Below are 22,252 nucleotides of genomic sequence, written 5' to 3' on the forward strand. Positions count from 1 at the left end.
CATACATGGGAAAACTGAGGCCCAGACAGATTAAATAATTTACCTCAGGTCACAAAACTAGTTAAATGACACAGTGGGATTAGTGGATATTTTCATCATATGGATGAAACTGAGCCTCAGGGAAGTTAAGTATTTTGTTGGAAGAAACAAAACTGGAAAGTAGCAGAACTGTGATTAATAAGTGGACAAGCTGAAATCAGGTTTGTGAATCTAAAGACTGTTTCTTTTTTTTCTTTTTTTCTTTTTACGGTAAAGGGGAGGAGAGAAGTCTATTGTTTAGGAAAACACAGAATAGGAAAGCAACAGTAAACCTAAAAAGAAATCAAATTAGACGGTCAAAAAATAGTCTACATCTTAACTCATGATGTGGTCAAAGAACCACACGTTAAAGACCACAACAGCTTAAAAATCACTTAAAAAAAGAGGATTAAAAAATCATTCAATAGTTTTGTCTTGATTAGCTTACTAAAAATTACTAATTGCAATTAGCAATCAGAATCTAATTATTAGATTGAACCAATGACTTAGCAACCAGCTGGAAAACACCAACCTAGTCAAAATAGTCAAATTAATTTTAAAGTTAGCCTCAATTTAGAAGTAAAATGTGTAAGGCCAGAGTAATTTTATTTATTACTGTAATTTTTAAAAATTGCCTTATGACAATGTTTTATAAGAGGTCTTTGTGATAATTATTATTAAAGACTTTCTAAAAAGTAAAGCTAAACGTTTACTTATCCCTATTCACCTCAACTGTTTTTCTATCTTTAAGACCAAAGTCAAAATTCAATTCTGAGGCTCTTCCTGTAATTAAAATTAACCATTTTTCTTCATTGTTGCTACTATTTCTTGTACATCTCTATTTAATATTTATTTCATTTTGCCTTTGTATAAAAACTATTTGTTTGCAAATGTTTCTACTTTTCTTTAGGGATAAGAATTATGCATTATTCACCTTTGTATTCCCCAGCATTTAGCATAGTGCTTTGCATAGTCAATAAAAGCTTGTTGACAATTAATATTTTTCTCAGTAAGAAGATGAGCATATAAATTACATATACATCTTCCAAAAAACCCGCTGAACTACCAAATATAAAAACATGGGGAAATATACCATTGAAAACATTCCATTTTAAGAGTAGGTTTTGTCAGCCATATGAATTGGGAACTATGAAGATCGTTCACTGATCAACGAGTATGTACTATGTACTACAGAATGTAAATGTAACGGAACAAAATAAGATGCAGTCCTTGCCCTCACAGAGCTCACAACTTAGTAGAGACAGACAATACACACACACACACACACAATGAAGAAAACAAACAGCAGATGGTAATAAGGAATTAAGAGTAGGGATGGCAGGTGAGGGCTGCTCAGATAGGGTGGACAGCTTGACAAGAGAAACTGAGGCTGACACTTGAAGGGTAAGAGTCAAATATATGCAAGGAAAAGGGGAACGGCCCAGAATTAAGGCCCTACAGCAAGGGTGGTGATCATATGCTACAATGCCTGCTTCGGGGTAATAGTTACTACAGCACATTCTCCATTTTTCTATTTATCAATTCTTTTGCAGTTGTTTCTATCACTTCTTTTCTGATGGTTCAGATATTCCAGGATAAATTTAAAAATGGCATGAACTCAGGGGAATGTCAGACTGTTTCCAAATAATCCTAATTTCCCTCCGGTCGTTACGACTGATAGATTCATCTCCAAATGACAACTGTGTCCCAATTAGGAAAGAAGAGTATTTTTCTAGATCAGCTTCAATTTTTTGAGTTGGAGTCCTCCTGACTGCTAATCAACAAGTTGTGTAATTACTTCAATAATTACTTATAGAATGTTCTTTTGCTTCAGAAAAACGCCCTGCTGCTTTCTGAACTCTAGGTTGCTCTAGAGCCTAGGGAGAGAAGACAGACCGAAAGGAGTCCCTACCCACTGGGCATTCTCAGATCTACTGCTACAGCTACATGTGAAATTATGAGAGCATGTGATATACTGGAAAAAAACCCTGCATTAGAAATTAGAGGATATAGGGTCTAGTCCCAGGTCTGCCACTTTGTTATGCAAATTCGGGTCAATTGTTTACTTTTAGGTTTAGTTTTCTTATTGGTAAAGGGGAAACACAAAAAAGTTGCATCTTACACAAAGTCAACTGTTTGTGCTTGGCAAAGAAGTTTGAGAGAAAAATATCAATTTAAATAGTACTCAATGAGTATAAGCCCAGGAGTGAGCATGAGCTGGAAAACATAAATATGTTGTTACAACAATTAGTCCATTCTTATGAGCCTCTCATTGAAAACCTTGCTCTGCTGCAGGATTTTAATGTTTAAACATTTACATACTTATTTATATATACTTACATATATACTTGTTTGTTTGTTTTGGACAAGGTCTCTACATATAATCCGCTTGCTTCATCTAGGTCTCAAATAAAGAAACAGCCATTCAGATGATGTGATTATTTCATCATGCTTATTTTAGAATCAAATAGGGTATTGACTCCACTATACAACTATACTATCCTGGCACAGAGAGCACATAAGTCAAAGTTGATGGAACCCTGGAATATACTGTTGAGACCCTGGGCCATCAATTTCTTGTTATTGGTAACTAAATAACATAAAAACACAAATGACATAGTTTTACTAACTATGTCACTATCCCAATAGAGCTGTGCCACTGTTTAGGGAAAAGACATTCACATATATGGAAAATGAGGATTGTACAAAGTTATTAATTGTATAATGCTTTTAATAAAGACCAGGAAAAAATCTAAATGTCCAAAAGGAGAGGGCTGATGAAGTGATACATCTTATAATGGAACATTATGCTGCCATAAAAATGAATAAGGAACCACCTTATTTAATGACATAGAACTTCTACGCTAAATGAAAAAAATAAGGTACATAAACTGGGCATAGTACCATCTATGTTTAAAAAAGGCAAAAAATAAAATATGTGTAGTATTCATTTGCTTATATACATGTAAAAGTTTTTTGGAAAAATTTATAAGAAACTGTTAGCACTGGTTGCTTCCTAGGCAAGGAACTGGGTGGCTAAGGGGCAGGAGTAGAAGGAAAACTTTTCACTGCATATTCTTTTTTATCTTTTGAACCAGGTGAATGTATTACCTAATCCAAAAGAAAACACAGAATTTAAATCGGCAATAAAGTAGTTTGAGATAAAATAGGATCATGTTCTTAATGGAAAACATTTACAAAAAGTAGGCATAGTTCTGAGGATAACTATCTGCAGGTAGGATATTGAAACTGTGATTATCTATTCCAAACTTCTCACTTTATAGAGCTGTAAATGAAGGCCTTGAAAATTATGTGACTCATGTAAGGTCACACAGCAAAAGAGGAACAGAAATCAGATATTCCAATACCTACTCTATGACTCTTCTTTATCATACTGCTTTCTCATTTTGTGTGGGCAAAACACAAACAAGTTTAGGCTACATAATGGGTTGTCATGTTCCGTCTGAAATTAAGAGTCTAAAGTATGAAATAACTTCAAATCCTCAGGCTAATTTCTTGTGTGGCCTTGATGTGGCTACACTTACAAATATGTGAATGCACATATTACAATATGATAAATGTACTTTTTTCTATCCTATCTCAATTGAATTCACTGAGGGCAAGAACTAAAGTCTTATTTTAATTCTCTAAATATGCAAATGCCTAGCACAAGTGTACTGTCAAAAATATTAATATAGGTTCACATTCCTTAACCAAAACCCAGAGCCTGGACGTGCTTTAAAAATAGTAATTTCTTGGGACGCCTGGGTGGCTCAGTGGGTTAAGCCTCTGCCTTCCGCATCCAGCTCCTTGCTTAGTGGGGAGCCTCCTTTTCCCTCTGCCTGCCACTCCCCCTGCTTGTGAGTGCTCACACGCTCAATCTCTCTCTCTAAGAAATAAATAAATAAATAAATCTTTAAGAAAAATAAAAATAGTAATTTCTTGAAATTTAAAAATGTTACAAGGTACACAAACCATTATGTAATACCTCCCATACCACTGGCCAAGGGCAGCACCCCATTATCAAACATACAAATATTTTCTCAGCAAAATATATGGGATAAAAATTATATATAATTTCTCATTTGCTCACGTAATATTTTGTTACCAAATGAATTCTGTCTCCAAGTTTAAAAAGCTTTTGGTTTGCAAGCCTCCTGAATATTGGAATTAAATAAGAGATTATATAGACTGTATTCACAAAGGTGCTGTTAAAAAATATGGTTAGTCACTTTAGCTCTCATCTTTTTGATGAGATCAGAACAACCAATCACAGCAGGCAGCTTTTACATCCCAGGTTTGGGCTGAAGACTTGGCTTGTGATTAAGGAATCCAACCTAGCAGATAGGACAAAACCTGACACTATGAGAAGAAAAAATTTTTAAAAAAGAAAAAGAAAGAGAATCCTAATTGTACATTATATTCCTATTGCAGCTGTTCATTAATTTAATAAAAGCTTCCTTTGATTAGATTGTGTTAGTTTTTAATTGGAAACAGGTAGATAAAATTTCGGTCCCACACTGCTGACAACAGGATTGCTTTAATTATCCTGGAAGATAACTGCACTCTTTCTGGGACCAGTGTACATAGAAAGAGGCATTCCAAATATATTGGTAAAGAAAAAGCATAAACGTATTCAATTTTTTCAACCTGGGACCGCTACTTTAATATAAATGAAAATTGCCTCTCCTGTATTATCATTCTTTTTATCTTAGAATGTCCTGCAGAACTTTTTCTACTTTTTACAAGGGGGAAAAGCTCTGTGGAGTCAAAACACAGTATACACTAAATCCTCTTTTCTTTCCACAACCCAAGTCCCACATCCATTTTGTTTCTATTACTATTACATATTTTTTCCTGGCAAAAAATCAAATTCGCACTAAAAGGCTGTAAATCAACTTTACAATGTTTCATTGATACAGTTCAGTTTCGCAATGTTGATTTTTCAATCTTAAAATTTTAACTACAATTTTAACTGAATCAATTATTTTGTTCAACTTACGAAGTTAACAATTCAGCAAGCCTTTTTTTCCAAAAAAAAATAGTGTATGCCATCCTAAAAATGGAAATAGCAATGGTGAACAAGAAAAACTCTGAGTTTGGCTATTATTTCCAGAAGGAAATACTACGTTCTCATATTTTCATAATTCACTTAAAAAAGAGAAAACTAGTTACATCTTACAACAAATACACCAGTATATTAATAATCAAGTAAGACAGAAAAGGTAAAACAAAAACTAACCAGCCTGGTTTTCAGTCTGGAGAAAAAACAAAACAAACTCCCCATTGGATTTCTGGGCCATCCGCATCCGTAAGTACCGACAACTAAAATCCTTTTTACTGAGGAATTTCTTGGTATATGGGACTTGTTTCCTCTATACCGCCCTATCAAAATTACCAGCATTTTTCCAGAATATAGTTATTTAGTTTGAGACCACTAAAAATACCCTACAGTCCAAAATGCCAACAGCGGTTACTCTGTTAAAAGAAATGGTCAGAAACTACATATTACTCTAGGACATAGAACCAATCTACCAAAAGGACTTCTAGAATACGCTGCCCCAAGCTTCAATGCAACTCAGAAATAGCACACGCGGTCACGATGTCCCTTAAACCACATGACCTTCCTACGAAAGCAGAGCCTTAAACTTATCAACTAAATGAGAACTCCCCCTTTCTCTTAAGTTAAAACAAGGCAGGGCAGCTGAAATGAGCGCAGCAGGGACAGATCGGCTGCTGACTAGTAAGAACGGGTCGTGGATAGCAAAGTCCCTGCGCTTTGACTACTCCCCTTACCGTTAGAAGATCTGGGAGGGAGGAAAGGAGGAGAAACACCCCAGAATCCTGGCAGAAAAGCCCCTGGCCTCGCAGATGGGGTTTAGGGAGACAGGGAGGGGCAGCTCCGTGTGTGGTGAACCTTTGTGAACACACACTCTGTGGCTGCTCGGCTCTCACCGAGGCTTTAGGAGAGGGGACTACGGGGGCCTTGCGCGACCCACAATCGTCGTGGAGGCCGCAGCGCTGCAGGCACGCGCCGGCCGAGAGCCTCCATTGCACCCTCCGCCTCTGCAGGCTAGGGAGCCCTTCCCTCGCCCAACCACCCACCCACCCAGGTCACTCTCCGCCGCGTCGACTTCCGACCCGGGCTCGCGCGTGCCAGTTTCTTTCCTCAGAGTAATCCCTCCGCTGCCGGACGCGCACTAGTTTTAATCACGCCCCACCCCCTGGCCGCCGGCGTCACCTCCGCCACTCGAGCGCTTTCCAGCAGCTTCCAGAAACGTCGCCTCCCCAAACCCAGCCACTCACAGATGCAGGGCTCGGCAGCCACCGGCCCCGCCCCTAGCCGTCGCCGCAGCTGAAACTGCGGCTGCGACAGCCGGGCGGACAGCCACGCCTCTGCAGAGGCCGTCCGGAAGTGCTCCCGTTCTCGCCTTCCCCGCCACGCTGACGTCCTTTCAGGCCCCGCGCCGAGCAGGAAGGGGAACTCTTTTGCCGCGGACACAAACCGGAAGCTGCTTTTCTAGCCCAGAGGCCGGTGGGGGAGGAGCAGGCCGAGGGGAACGTGGGTTGAACGTTGCGTGGTGTGGTGTGGACCGAACCTGGAACAGGAGTTCGGACCGACCCGGTGCGAGGAAGGGGAGTGCACGCGGCAGGTAAGGGAGGAGAGGAAGTAATTTCCCCCGGCTCCCCAAATCAGGAAGGCGAACGGAGCTGGGGAAAAGGGACTGCCTGTGGGGTAGTCGGCGCGCAGAAAGGTGGGCTGCCCTGGGAGAGGAAAGGGGCTGGGACTGGGCTTAGGTGGGAGGGCTGGTGATGGAGGTATGGAGGTAGAGTTACTGATTTCCTTTTGGCTCAGAGAGGTAAATGCTGAAGAGAAACCAGAGTTGTTGTTTTGTTTTTCGCTCTTCCAAAGAGCTTGAAGATGGGGAGGGTTAACGGAACCCTGCACCTCCTCGGGTTTCCAGGGTCGGGTTTTGAAACTGAGATGTCTTGGTCCTGTGCGTCTCTGATTGTGGAGGGCTGGGTTTGGTACTAGCCAGGGCTGGGCGCCCAAAGCCGACCGCATCCCTCGGCGTCAAGTCCGCTGTGGCCTTACCTTTGACAGTTTATATGGTGAGCCCGCTTGGTCTTGGAGGGCAAACTCAAAATAGGTTTAAGGCACTTCTCGGAGCAGGTGGTTCTCTGGGTTTCCCCACTGTGCACACGGGACTGTGAAACAAGCTTCATTACATATCTTTCGTCATTCCCAGGGCAACCTTTACACATTCATTGTGCTGTAACTGCGTTCATAGGGGGCTAAGTAATCCACATTCGGGGTCCGGGAGTATCAGTGACTCACAGAAGTAATGAAAAGAGGGCGTCAGAAGAAAGGTGCTGAGGGTGAAGTGGAGTAGAGGAGGGTAAAATTGGAAAGCCAGGTTGGTCTCAAGTACAGTGAGCTTTAGGTCATAGTACTACCTTCAGGTCCATACTGAGCGGGAATGGGATGGAGAGGTGGGAATTTGAGGCTTCCAAAGAACTGTCCACAGAATTTGGTGACTTTTACTGCATGAAGAAGTGGGAAGTGAAAGTTTCGAGGACCACTCGAATTTTCTAGTTGTGTGTGTTTGGGAAGAGGAAGATACCAAAGTCTAGGTGAGATAGAAGAAAGAGGAGCAGGTAGGTAGGGAGAACAATGAAGATAATCACTGAGGGCAAAGTAACTTGTAAGAATCTCCCCAGGGTTTTGTATATAAGACAAAGTTAATTGTTTTTGGAAGACCCGGATAGCTCACCTCTGGTATTTTGTTTAATGAATTTTCTTTAGCGGGGTTTTGCATATTCAGAATTTCCACCAACCTATTTGCTTTTCCTATTGAAATGTTGGCTGCTGGGATCAGAATCAGAGCAGATTTGAAGGCTTCTTATGTTTTTCTTTTATAATAGAGAGAGAAAACAGCCCCAAAAAAGTTTTCTAGATCCCTCAGGCAGGTGGAAATTTTCATCAGAAACATCTTATTCGAGGTATATAGAGTACCAGTTTTTCTTTTGAGAATGATATAAGATGTGCAGCATGTTTTCTACATAGAGTGAAATATAAAATTAGCACCAAATGAATAGTAGTTAAAATTTACTGTCTGTTCAGGTGCTAAGCATTTTACATGTATTGTATTTAATTCTTGGTACAAACCAGTGTTACAAATTTCTGAACCCAGATGAGCAGTTGTAAACCCATGCTTTTAGCCACTCTGGAACCATAAGCAGTTTGACTCTTTCCTGTATAGTTCCCTTTTGTGAGTATATTATAAATAGAGCCAGCCAAAAATAATAAATTGGTGTTGTCTGTGAGGAGCTGAAGAAGTAAAAGTTAGCACCAAACTTATTTTTATCTTTTTGGCGGTGGTTCTCAGTGGGGCAGTTTTGCCTTCCAGCGGTCATTTCGGCAATGTCTGGAGACTTTTTGGTTCTCACAACTGAGGAATGCCAGTGGCACTCACTATCTGTTAGGTAGAAGGCCGTGATGCTGCTAACCATCCTACAACGTGCAAGACAGCCCTCACAGCAAAGAATTGTCTGGTCCAAGATGTCTGTAGTGTTGTAGTTCAGAAATCCCGCCTTAGTAATATTTCTTCAGGAATTTGAGATTCCCTTACACTTTACTTAGAAGTGTTTTTATTTTCGAAGTTATTCCTTGGCTTGAAAGATGTGTAAAGTTTATACATCTGGAACAGAATAGCATAACTGGTTTTTAAAGTGAGTCTGTAAGCCACAGTTTCCCAGGAGGTGGTTGTCATAGAAATTCTTAGATTTGGGAAAGACTTTTGCTTGAAATTATTTTACAGCATCCCTACTAAGTGGTGATTTACTCTGCTTTAAAGTCTTTTGTATTTGGTTTCCCTATATTTTAAATCCATACCTAAACTACTCTTAATAATTAATTTTTCTTTATACTGAGCTCCAGTCTTATAATTTTGACTTTATTGAGTGTGATTCTTATTCCATGGAGTTACACTCAAAACAAGCTTGTTACATGTGTAATTTGTACTATGATAGTGTTTATATTTTTGTCTGGTACAGTTCGTTATTATAAAATAGCATGTTGTTGGAAACTTCAAAAAAATAGCATTATTCTCTTGATGACCTTGGTGGTTGAAAGCAGTAGAAATGTATGGGGTTCTTTTTTCTCTGTCAAGCAATGGCACAATAGATCTGGGGTCTTTAAAATACATTCTTAGTATAATGCTGACATACTTGTTTCATATTATGCATAGGCCCTAAAAACTTGGGTTTTTAAACTCTGGTCAGTATAATTTGTAATTTAATAGTTTACCTCTATTATAAGTTTTAATAAATTTGCTTACAAATGAGTCTGAAACTCGGTCCTGTTGGCCAGTCTGCCCTCTTCCAACAAATTTGCTAGGTTGGACAAATTATTTGTTTTCACTTTAAGATTACAATTTTCGAATATGTTTATCTTGGGACATATAGTTTCAAAATATACTTAATATATATACATCTTATAGCATAGCTCTTTTTCAAAGTAAATAGGATTTTTATTTAATTGTCTATTGACTTTTTTTTTTCCAGGGTTCATTGAAAAATCCTTAGTGATATTGACATGTTTCAAGTGACATAAATTAGCCAATGACTCGGAATGATGGATTCCCCGAAGATTGGAAATGGTTTGCCAGTGATTGGACCAGGGACTGATATAGGGATATCTTCACTCCACATGGTGGGGTATTTGGGAAAAGTTAGTGAACTTATTTTTTGCCTCAGTGCAAAGTTGGGTTTTTTCCTCCTTTTTTTGAGACTTAAATTCGGTTTTAGTTTTACCAATTAACTGCTAAAAAATTATATCTTCCACGGAAATCTTACAGCAATGGCGAAAGATTATTTTAATGTATTTACCTCTCTGTGTTTTATTGATATGTGAAAGTAGAAATAAAATATAGACCTTGTGGTTTATTATTCTCTGAAAATATGAAACATACATTTTCCCTGGCAGTTGATGTTACTTTTTTTCTTGCAAATAAAACTGATGCTATTTTTAACACTTAAAATTTAATATTTAAAACTGTAATACATTCTTTTTAGAATAATAGCTGTATTTAAAGCATATATGCATTTCTTTTATTTGCCATGTTTAAAATATTAGCCAGGACACTTCCAGGTGAAAATTGTATTTTTTTTTTCTGGGTTACTTTTCCATTTAACTTTTTGTAATTTGATACAATCTAGGAATGTCTATATTTTAATTTACTTTATTTCTTTTTTAGAATTATGATTCAGCTAAAGTCCCGTCAGATGGGTATTGCCCTGCTTGTAGAGAGAAGGGAAAGTTAAAAGCCTTAAAGACTTACCGAATTAGTTTTCAAGAATCTATCTTTTTGTGTGAGGATCTGCAGGTAAAGTATTAATCTTAGATAGTATTAAGGTTTTAGCTTTTTGCTTTTTTATTCAGTGTTTCAATTTGTACTCGTTTGTATTTTTTAGACTGTACATTTTTAATACATAGATGGTCAGTTTCTAGATCTATCTAGTATACGCTTTTAAATATTTTCTGTTATTTTTCCTGAATTATTGCATGAATATACTTGTTTTTATTATCATTAGACTTGTGAGAGGGGAAAATACATTTCAGGATGGATTTTTTTTTTTTTTTTTAACCTTGGGGGGGTCCTTGTTAGTTGTTGGTATATAGTAAATATCCTTTCATCTCTTTGATTTATAAACTTTGGAACTTAATTGGAAAAGTTATTAGTCTCCAAATATTAGATACTTAAGGATCTAAATATCCAGTGTATCAGTGGTACAACTTTTTAAAAAAGATTTTATTTACTTATTTATTTATTTGAGAGAGAGAGAGTGAAGGCACGCAAGAGAGAGCACAAGTTGCGGGAGAGGGAGAAGCAGACTCCCTGCTGAGCAGGGAGCCCTACTCTGGTCTCAGATCCCAGGACCCCAAGATTATGACCTGACCTGAAGTCGTTTAACTAAGCCGCCCAGGAGCCCCCAGTGGTACAACTTTTATATAACAGCTCATTAAATTCCCTAATACTCCACATTTTATTGTACTTGACAATTTATGAAACTCTTATATACATAGTTCTCAAAACTTTGCAAGGTAGGTATTTCCATTATGAATAAGAAATCAGAGAGGGTTGAGGAACATAAGATCTTCATAAAGTTGCAGAACTGTAATTGGAATATAGTCTTCTAATTTCAGACATGTTTTATTCCAAGTAAACCAGAAGTTCATCAGAATCACCTGGAGTACTTTTTAAAAATTTCTGGGTATCACCTCCAGATGCCAATTCAGTAGAATTGACCCAGAATTATATAATTTTGTAACTCTTAGGGATGAGTCTGATGATCAGCCAAGTTTGCAAAATACTAAACTAAATGACACTGTTGGTGATAGATACTTTTGCTGAGTGTACCAGGCATTCTTACAAATAGAAATAAATTTCTTTTCGCATTTATTCAGTATTTTTTTTTTTGAGTGTCACCACGTTGGCAGTGTCCAAAGGCTAGGATGCAATAAATAAAGCAAAAAATATCTTACCCTCAAGGAAGTGCTTATGAGGGACCCTGGGTGACTCGGTTAAGCATCTGCCTTCAGCTCAGGTTATTATCCCAGTGTCCCGGGATGGAGCCCCAGGTCTGCCTCTGCTCAGTAGGGAGTCTGCTTCTGCCTTTTTCCCCTCTGCCTGCCGCTCTCCCTGCTTGTGTGTGCGCATGCATGTGCTTTCTTTCTCTACCAAATAACTAAATTTTTTTTTTTAAGGTGGGTATGTTCTGGAGAGGGGGAAAAAATAAGTGATATTTTTGTGTGTGTGAGGTAATGAAAAGTGCCGTGGGGAAAAATAAAGCCCAGGGACTGGAGTGTTAGGGAATGGGTAGTTAGCAATTCGAAGTAGAGTGGTGAAGGGAATTCTTCATTAAGTAAATGACGTTTGAGCAGGAACCTGAAAGAGATGAAGAACAAGCCATGTGAATACCAGATGGACAAGCATTCCAGACAGGGAGAGTAGCAGCATAAGGCCCTGAGAGAGTAGAGGTTGCCTGTGCATGTTTGTCCTACTGCAAGGAAACTAGCAGAGCTGGATCTGAGTAAGTGAAGCAGAGTAATAGAAGATGGGTCAGAAAAATAATGGGGAGGGGCTGGACCACGTAGGGTCTTAGAGGCCATTGTAAAGTCTCTGGCTTTTACTGTGACTGAAATGAAGAGCCATAGCAGGGAGTGACATAATCTGATTTACACGTTGAAAGGATCACTGTGGCTCCTGTGTTGAAAGTATGTGTAATGGGCAAGCCCTGAAGCAGGGAGACTACTTGGAAGATGGAGTATTCCATGGGAAGCAGATAGTGGCTAAGGTGATGGGATATGGTTGGGTTATCTATCTATTTTGAAAATAGAGCCAAAAAGGATTTGCTGAAAGATTGGGATACTTAGTAGGAGAGAGAGGAATCAAGGATGATTCCCAGATTTTTGACTTGCATAATTGGAAGAGTGGAGTTGCCAGTTACTAAGATGAGAACAACTTTGGGAAGAGGAAGATTTGGGGGAAAGATCAGGCTAGGACCAGTCAAGCTTAAGATAGCTATCTAGTACTTGAGGGTATATGGAATAAGTGGTCGGATCTATGTGTCTGGTATTAGGTGGAGAGTGAGGTTAGAGAGATACCTTTGGGAGTCATCAGCATGTAGATAATTGAACCATGAGAGTGGATGAGTTTACCTAGAAGTATTGGTGGCGATCCAAGGACTAATCCCTGTTACAGTCCCGCATTAAGAGATTGTGGAGATGAAGTGGAACCAGGAAAGGAGTGAGAGAAGTGGACAGTGAGGTAAGAGTAAACCCAGAAAGGGGAGGGTATTTTGTCCTGGAAGTCAAATGAAAAAAATATTTAAGGAAGAAATTATTTATTTTCAACTCAAGGAGAATGAAGACTCAACTCACCATTGGCTAGAGTGTTGTGGACCTCACTGAGAACCTTGATGAGAATATTTTGGGTGAAATGTTAGTGATAAAGGAAAGCTTGGTTGGAGTGAGTGATAGAAAATTGAAGAGGAAGAACTGAGAAATGCAGATGTGGGGTGGTACTTGGAGGAGGAAATTTTTAAGTTGGGAAAAATAACAGCATGTTTGTATGCTGGTTATATCCAGTAGAGAGGGAAAAATAGAAGAAAGTGTCACAGAATTGCTGGAGAGCTATTCCTGAAGCAGACAGTGGGCTCTATTGAACAGTGAGAGGGCTTGATGTTAGGAGGTTTGACAGCTTATCCTAACAGCAGACCATATAGGTTACTCATTAACTAGCTCAGAACAGAGTTATAGAATGGTGAATATGGGAAAGAGAAATCTTTCTAGAAAAAAACTTTTTTCCCCTCTTCCAAACAGTGTATAGTATTTCAATAGAGTTCTTTAACCGTGGACTGCCATAATAAAGTCCCTGTCCTCAGGACATTAGGTTTTGGCTATTAAAGTTAGAAGTATTATTTGTGTTTTTAGTTTTGAAGCATTTTTTTTAAGTGATGAGGAAAACCAATAGTATTAAGAATATATAACCAAGAATTTTAAGTATATACTTTACAGATGTAAAAAAATAACTTTAAAGTAATTATTGATCTAATTTTTAGTAAGTGTTCTAATCAGTAAGAGCCCGGTGTATTTTATGAAGTGGATTGGTTTATACCAGGAGTCAGCAAACTCTTTATATGACACCCACAGCCTAAGAACGATAGTTACGTTTTAAAATGATTAAGCAAAAATGAATAGAATACTCTTTTGTAATACATGAAAATTATATGAATTTCAAATTTCAGTGTACATAAAAAAAGTTTTATTGGAATGTAGCTGTGCTCAATCATTTTTGCATTGTCTGTGGCCACTTTTGTATTGTAATGGCGGACAGAGACCTTGACTAGCTCACAAAGGCTAAGATATTTATCTGGCTTTTTACAGTTAAAGTTTGCTGATCCCTGGTCTATAAGACCTTTCAGTCAATTTGTTAATTTGTTAGTTTTTTTTAATTATAAAATTTGAAGTCCACTGAACATTCTGCTTTCACTTGCCCAAATTGCAAAGAGCCACATGGGAAACCCCTCTTAATTGGAAGTTTCTTGAAAAAAAAACACTAAGATTCAAACTCTGCTTTCAGATTAATAAATTGAAACTCAAGTTTTTTCAAACTGTAGGGAGTTTTCTCTCTCTCCCTTTTTTTTTTTTTGAGTATTCCATTGTTTAGTCTTTTATTAGAACATTTATTTAGTTCTTTTTTAAAAACATGAAATTTATAAGGCTCTGAAATCTTTAGTTGAGTCGTCAGAGAAACTCGTGTTCTTGGTTTTCTTCATTTGTAAAATGAATGTAAATTATTTTTTTGTAAATATTTTTATAGTTTGTTTTTGGCACATCCTTATAGATAATTTTCATATAAGGTAATGTGCAGTGTTTTGCTTTTTCCATTTTATAGGAAAATGGGAATGTATCTAAGCTGCTCAAAAAATCAGTGGAAGAGGCAGCATTAGATTTTTTCAGCCTTAGGCTTTAAATGCTCTTGCGTGGTTGAGCTAGATGGAAAAATTAATACTCTATGTTTTATAACTTTCCTTTTTTTGAAGACAGGTTAAAAAACTTCTAGTTACAAAAATGGCATATGTTCATTATAAATACGAAGTAGAAACTAAAGTCAGGGTATAAAGGAGATAAAAATCTGACCGCATTAATTTATAAAAGGGAAAAATTGGGGCAAGGGCAAATTGTATTTTATTTTATTTTATTTTATTTTATTTTATTTTATTAAAAGATTTTATTTATTTATTTGACAGAGATAGAGACAGCCAGCGAGAGAGGGAGCACAAGTAGTGGGAGTGGGAGGGGAAGAAGCAGGCTCACAGCGGAGGAGCCTGATGTGGGGCTCGATCCCAGGACTCCGGGATCACGCCCTGAGCCGAAGGCAGACGCTTAACCGCTGTGCCACCCAGATGCCCCGCAAATTGTATTTTAAATTGGCCCTATGACTGGAGCACAAATTGTAGATAGAAAAGTCAGTTGAGACATTTGCAAATAATGTAGGGGGAAACCATTTTAGGCCACTAAATTCTGCAGCCCCAGGGCCTTTTATTGTTTATTCTTTTTAATTAAGTGGGGGTGCTGGTAGGATGTGCACACCATGATCTTGACTCTGCTTGAGATAAAGATTTTTTATATTTTTGTTTTTAAAACATTTTTTAATTGTAAAAAAAACCCTGCATGAAATTTACCATCTTAATCATTTTTAAATGTACAGTTGAGGAGTGTTAGGTATATTCTCATTATGTGGCATGTCTTGGACTTTCTTGTCTTGAAAAATTCAAATTTTGTACTGACTGAATACCAGCTCCCCTTTTCCCCATGCTTTGGAAACCACCATTCTACTTTTGGGCTCTATGAATTTGACTACTCAAATTTTCCTACCTCATATAAGTGGAATCATACCGTATTTTTCCTTTTGTAACTAACTTATTTTACTTAGCTTAATGTCCTCAATATTTATATATGTTGTAGCCTGTGAATGAATTTCCTTACTTTTTAAGGCTGAATAATATTTCGTTGTATGTATATACCACATTTTCTTTATCCATTTGAACATTTATGGATATTTGGGTTGCTATCGCCTCTAGGCTGTTGTGAATAATGCTGCAAGGGATATGGGTGTGTAAATATCTCTTTGAGATCTTCCCTTTTTTTTGGCTGTATACCTGTCTTGTGACTATGAGTACAAAATTATTGCGGTTTTAAAGTGTTCTCTATTTTCTGACATATGGTAGGATTTAGGAAATAATGTCAAGGTATAAAGTCGAGGGTCAGGTTTTTAGTTAATGGTTAGTTACTAGTTGGTAACAGTGACAAGAATCCAGAACTTATCCTATTAAACTAAAGAATTTCATAAGTACAATATTATGAGTATAATGTTTATTTGTATAGAAGAAGCTGTACTTGAAGAGAGGATTTAGTGCATTTCAGTATCTGTTGCTTACAACCTAGTGACTAAAAAAACTTAACGGCTTGATTTAGTATTCCTCGTGATTCTGTGGGTTGCCCAGGTAGTTCTTAGACTTCACCTGCTGTTGGCTAGGAAACCTAAAATGTCCACATAGCTGGCAATTGGTACTAGCTGCCTACTGGGAACTCGGCTCAGGCAGTCAGCCAGGATCTCAGTTCTTTTCCATGAGGGTCTCTCCATGAGGCTAATTGGGCTCCTCACAGTATGATGGATGGGACTTCTTTACAAAGGAGTGCTCCAGAAGGAAGACTCCAAAAGGACTAGCCCAATGAGCCCATGCCTGTCAGGCTTCCATGCGTGTCATGCTTGTGAACATCCCATCAAAGCTGGTCATATGGCTAAGCCCAGAGTGGTGCAGCAGAGGACCAACTCTACCAGGCCATGAATAGCAGGAGGGGTAGTTCTTTAGTTCTTAGAGGCCACCAAGGTAGCAGTTACCATGCTTATGTAGAGAGAAGGCATTATTTTAAATGAAGACACATAGAATATTAGATTTCCTGAATTTGTCTCTTAAAATATTTTCCTAGGTTTCAGACTTGGGGAGAATTGGTTATTTTGGTGATTTGTCTACACCTTTGATATTTGGCTGAAATTTTGTTAATATATAATAAGATTTGATGAAGTTGTTAAAATTCAGCCAATTTGATTCTTAGATCCAGTAAGGATGTAAAATTGATAACGTTGATGTGCTCTCAGATTAATATTCAGTTTTAAAATTAAGAAACACAAATTAGTAATGCAAATTTTTTTTATTTGAAAATACTCCCCCCCCAAAAATGAAAATACTTTTCTAGTTTTTAATGTTATGCAGTGTACCTGTCCCAAAAAGAATAACACTTATCACAGAATGTTTCTTTAAATTGTTGAAATTTGTTAATTCACTCAACATTAGGTTTTTTATTAAAACAGAAGTATGTATGTTTTCCTTATTAGCTTCCTCTGGTGTGGATCAGAGTAAACTCTTGATTGTTAAAATTAACTAGGGAAAGTTATGCTTTTGGGGGCCAAAATTTTGATTTGATAGTTGTTCCTAGTTCTTTTAAATTTAGATTTGTACAATTGTATTGATGCTAAAATTTTATATGTATTTTTCATGACATAGAAGTTGTTATATAAAACCTGAGCTTGAATTTTTTGTAGTTTTTATCATTTTCTTTTTTCTTTTAGTGCATCTATCCTTTGGGCTCTAAATCACTTAATAACTTAATTTCTCCTGATTTGGAAGATTGTCACACTACAAATAAGCCTCAAAAAAGAAAGTTCTTGGAAACCCACTATAAGGAGTCACCTCTTTTAGCAAATGCCAAAAAGACTAAAAATCATATTGTTACTGATGGTGAACAAGTTTTGAACAGCAAACATAATGGAGAAGCATATGATGAAACCTCATCTCACTTACCTGATTTACCACACAGTGGTCCACAGAATCCAGTTAGGACAGCTGATTCCTTGGAACAGAATGAGATTTCAGAGGCTGGTATTATTGACATGGCTGCTGAAGAATATCCTACTAGAGTTGATGTTTCTGGACCTGGAGGGATTTCTCCTCAAAATGAAGGATGCACGTCTGAACTGGAGATGCCATTGGAGACCAGATGTTCATCACTTTGCCAGTCTTTATGTGTCCAATGGAAAAACGCTAATGCTCTCTGTTGGTTAGATTGTATTCTGTCAGCATTAGTGCACTTGGAAGGGTTAAAAAACACTGTGACTGACCTGTGCTGTAACGAAGACTCTGTGTTCTGGCAGTTGTTTATGAAGTATAATCAAGCCAATAAGCTTCTGCACACCAATCAGTTGGATCAAATTAAAGGTTGGTAATAATAATTTATTTCTCTTTTACTTTTAAAGAAGTTAATGTTCACGGATACCTGGGTGGCTTAATCAGTTAAGCGTCTGCCTTTGGCTCAGGTCATGATCCCAGGGTCCTGGGATCAAGTCCAGTATCGGGCTCCTTGCTCAGCAGGGAGCCTGCTTCTCCCTCTACCTGCCTTTCCGCCTGCTTGTGCATGCGTGTGCTCTCTCTCTGTCTGTCTCTCTGACAAATAAATAAAATCTTTAAAAAAAATTTAATTTTCAGTTTTGTCTCATAACATGTGGAAAAGATGCAGATACAAATCATTCATTCTGCAACTTCCCAAAAATCTCTTTTCAGAGTCAGGGGTATATATCATTTTTTTTTCTTATAAAATAGGATACCCATGAACCCACCTCCCAACCCAAAAGAATTAAAATATTTCCAGTAATTTCATTTACTTATGTGTTCCTCCCAACCCCTCCATCTACCCCCCCATGGTAATTATTGACCCGAAATGTGTTTTATCATTTCTTCTTTTTTGAAATAGTTTGTTTTGCATATGTATTGCTAAACAATATATTGCCTACTTTAGTTTATTTTGAACTTAATAAAAAGGGTATTGTACAGTAGGTCTTCTGGGATCTTTCTTTCTTTCTTTCTTTCTTAAGATTTATTTATTCAAGGGGCGCCTGGGTGGCACAGCGGTTAAGCATCTGCCTTCGGCTCAGGGCGTGATCCCGGCGTTATGGGATCAAGCCCCACATCAGGCTCCTCCGCTATGAGCCTGCTTCTTCCTTTCCCACTCCCCCTGCTTGTGTTCCCTCTCTTGCTGGCTGTCTCTATCTCTGTCAAATAAATAAATAAAATCTTAAAAAAAAAAGATTTATTTATTCGAGAGAGAGTATAAGTAGGGGGAGCAGCAGAGGGAGAGGGAGAAGCCCGGGATCATGACCTGAGCTAAAGGCAGCCGCTTAACTGACTGAGCCACCCGGGTACCCCGTTTCATTTTCTTTTTATAAAGATTTATCTATGAAGCTGCTTGTATTGGTGGTTTATTATTTTTCATTGCTACAGATGTCCATTTTGTAAATATACCAGTATATTCATTTACCTGTCATTGAGTTGTTTTTTTGCCATTACAAATAGTGTTGCTGGGACTATTCTTGGGCTCCGAGAGTTTCTCTTTGAGTACACCATAGGAATGGAATCAAATCATAGACTCTGGGGCACCTGGGTGGCTCAGTCACTTAAGCATCCGAACTTGATTTCAGCTCAGGTTATGGTCTCAGGGTCATCAGATCAAGCCCTGTGTCGGGGTCTGCACTCCGTACAGAGTCTGCTTGAGATTTTCTCTCTCCCACTCCCCCTCCCCCTCCCCCTGCTTATGTGCACTTGCTCTCTCTCTCTGTCTCTCTCAAATAAATGAAATCTTAAAACGAATCATAGGCTCTTAAGTTCAGATTTACAAGGTAATGGCAAATTGTTTTCCAAACTGGTTGTACCAATCAGTACTCCCATTAGCAATGTGTGAGAGAGCTTCCTGATCCATGTATTCTTCTTGGTTATTTTCACACTTGGAGAATTTTGCTATTTGAATGATGTAAAATGGTTTATGGTCTTGATTTGCCTTTCCCAAATTTTATTTTATTTTAAGTTTTTATTTTAATTCAGTTAACAGTATTATATTAGTTTCAGGTGTATACAGTGTAATGATACAGCAGTTCCATATGTCATCTGGTACTCCTCACAGGTGCACTCCCTAGTCCCCTCACCTATTTAACCCATCCCCCACCCACCTCTCTGCCTTTCTCAAATTTTAAAGAGGTTGGACAGCTCTTCACGTGTAGAATTGATCATATGTTTCCTCTTTTGTGAAGTGCCTGTTTGTGTCTTATCATTATTTGTTCTGTTGCATGTACTTATTTGTTTGAGTTCTGTATATCTTTGTTGCTATCTTTATGTCAGATATGTGTTGCTAAATCTCCCAATTTGTATCTTGTGTATTTACTTTTTTAAAGATATCTTTTGATACACAGAAATTCTTAATCTTCCCTTTTGTAGCTGGTAATACTTCTGACATTTAAGAGGAATCTTCCCTTTTCCAAGATTAGAAAGTCATTCACCTATATTTTCACTGAAAAGTCAGAGTTTTGTTGTTGACATTGAATTTTAATTCAGCTAAAGTTAATTTTTGTGTGTGGTAATCATCCCCTTTTTCTCCCGTATTTCTCACCTAGCTAGTTTTTCCTAGCTCCTAGCTCCACATTTTTCTTAACTGATCTGCCACCTTCGTGGCCACCTTTGTTATATAGTCTTCCATATATGTGTGCAGCTGTTCCTTAACTCGCAGTTTTGTTTTCTTGGTTACTTAATCTGTCCCTATGTCAGTACCACACTATTTTAATTACCAGGGTTATTTAGGTCTTGCTGTCTGGTAGTATAAGAATGCTCACCTTTATTCAACTTGTCTTTGGTCATGCAGTCTTTTATATACATCTTACACATTTTTCCCCATTGTTGACCATTCAGGCTGCTTATTATTTTTTGCAATTATAAACAAACACCATGACTGATAACTCATATATCCTTTGAATCCATCCATTGCCGATTATATCTTAGAAGGGATATTAAAATTTGAATATAGAGTCTTTCTTTTTTCTTTTTTTTTTTTTTTACAAGATTTTATTTATTCATTTGAGGGAGAGACAGCCAGCAAGAGATGGAACAAAAGCAGGGGGAGTGGGAGGGGAAGAAGCAGGCTCCCAGAGAAGGAGCCCGATGTGGGGCTCGATCCCAGAACACCGGGATCACATCCTGAGCCGAAGGCAGACACTTAACGACTGAGCCACCCAGGTGCCCCATGAATATAGAATCTTTCTGAATGGCTTCCCAGAAGGGTTATATCATGATGTAATTCCATTTTCATATGTAGAAGAAAACATCCCAGAGCACCTTTGAGTATAAACATTTTAAAAGTTATAATTTTGTTAGATAAGAAATATTGCTTCAACTTGAGTTTCTTTGAGGTTGAATTTTTTGCAAGTTTTAAAATGCAGTTTTTTACAGGCGTTTTTGTTTTTGCCTTTTCTTCTCTGTATTCCTGTCCTCTGTAATTACAGGAACCCGATACTGAGTTAGATGACAGTTCAATTGATTATTTCTTGTTCAAATTTTGACTTGAATGTTTTTTATAAAACATAGCCACTTTGTTTTGTGTGTTTTTTTTTTTTATTGAACCATAATTAGCATACAGTGTGGTATTAGTTTTGGGTGTACAATGAAATGATTCAGTAGTTCTATACATTACTCAGTAAGTGTACTTTTAATTCTCTTTATTTCACCCATGTTACATGTTCAATCATATTAATTTTCTACAGAATAATTATAGTTTTTATAGTATGGTTGTAATTGCATTTAAATTGACTTTGAATTTTCAGTTTTCTGTCTTTTTCTTTGGCATGGTTAAATAAAAATTCTAGTTAATGCTTCGTATTATAGGAGAATCCAGATACTTCATAGTAAAACATATCAACAGTATGATCAGGCTATATGAATTATTTGTAAGAGATTTTGGTGAAATCTTTTGTAGCTTAAGAATAACTAGAGTCAGATACATATGGGGGCTGGTTTTCTTACACAGTAATTCTATTTTGAGGACTTTAGCCCTAAAGAAATGAACAAAAACATGGATAGGTATGTGCCCAAAACATGTTTATCATGATAGTATTTATAATAGTGAAAAAAGAAACAATTGTCCAGCAGTAGGAGAATGGTTAATAAAACTGTGATTCAGTTGGAGTGTAATAACTAGCTTACAAAGTTTTTAATGAAGTCAGTTCATGTGAAGTAATAAGTTACACAAAGAAATAAATGAGTAGATGTTGTCTCTAGCATGAGTAATAATCACATGTAAAGACACAGCTTCAGCTGTTTCAAAGATAGGCAGAAATCTGAAAGCATAGCTCTCTTGCTAGGCCTGTGATTATTTGGATAAGAAAGGCTTTTACTGAGATTTTCTCAAACAGTGATATTGGCTCATGTAGTCAGAACTAATGATACTGGGCTGAGGGAATATTAGGGCAATATATGGTGTAGCACAGAGAGAGAAATAAGAATTAAGGACATTTTGTGTTCTCCATTTTGTCTCTGCTAAATTTATTGACTCTGATGAACTTTGGTTCTTGGTAATGTCTTAATTTTCTGTAGAAAGAGATTGGTAAGAAATTGATAATGTATATTTCATTTTTAGATGGAGATTGTAAAAAACTTACTTCAGAAATATTTGCAAAGATTGAGACCTGTCTGAATGAAGTCAGAGATGAAATTTTCATTAGGCTTCAGCCTCAGCTTAGATGCACATTAGGTAAGTAATTTGTATAATTTAACTGTATTACTCATGTAT

The 22,252-nt window shown here is 37.4% G+C and overlaps 1 protein-coding gene across 3 annotated transcripts in view; it reads left to right on the forward strand.

Annotated features, from left to right (window-relative positions):
- Positions 1-6,543: 6,543 nt before the first annotated feature.
- The window catches only part of USPL1 (ubiquitin specific peptidase like 1), a 33,705-nt gene continuing 17,996 nt past the window's right edge, over positions 6,544-22,252 (forward strand). Inside the window, exons 1-5 of one of the 3 annotated variants that reach the window (XM_008692196.2) lie at positions 6,544-6,671; positions 9,586-9,751; positions 10,278-10,406; positions 17,220-17,865; positions 22,100-22,213. In XM_008692196.2, coding sequence (XP_008690418.1) covers positions 9,653-9,751; positions 10,278-10,406; positions 17,220-17,865; positions 22,100-22,213 — 988 coding nt within the window. In that variant the 5' untranslated portion in view covers positions 6,544-6,671; positions 9,586-9,652. The remainder of the gene's footprint in view (positions 6,672-9,585; positions 9,752-10,277; positions 10,407-17,219; positions 17,866-22,099; positions 22,214-22,252) is intronic. The other 2 variants (XM_040621913.1, XM_040621916.1) reach the window with 2 other exon arrangements.

The sequence above is a fragment of the Ursus maritimus genome, unplaced genomic scaffold (genome assembly GCF_017311325.1).
Source record: "Ursus maritimus isolate PB19 unplaced genomic scaffold, ASM1731132v1 scaffold_10, whole genome shotgun sequence".
In the NCBI taxonomy this organism is placed as follows: Eukaryota; Metazoa; Chordata; class Mammalia; order Carnivora; family Ursidae; genus Ursus; species Ursus maritimus.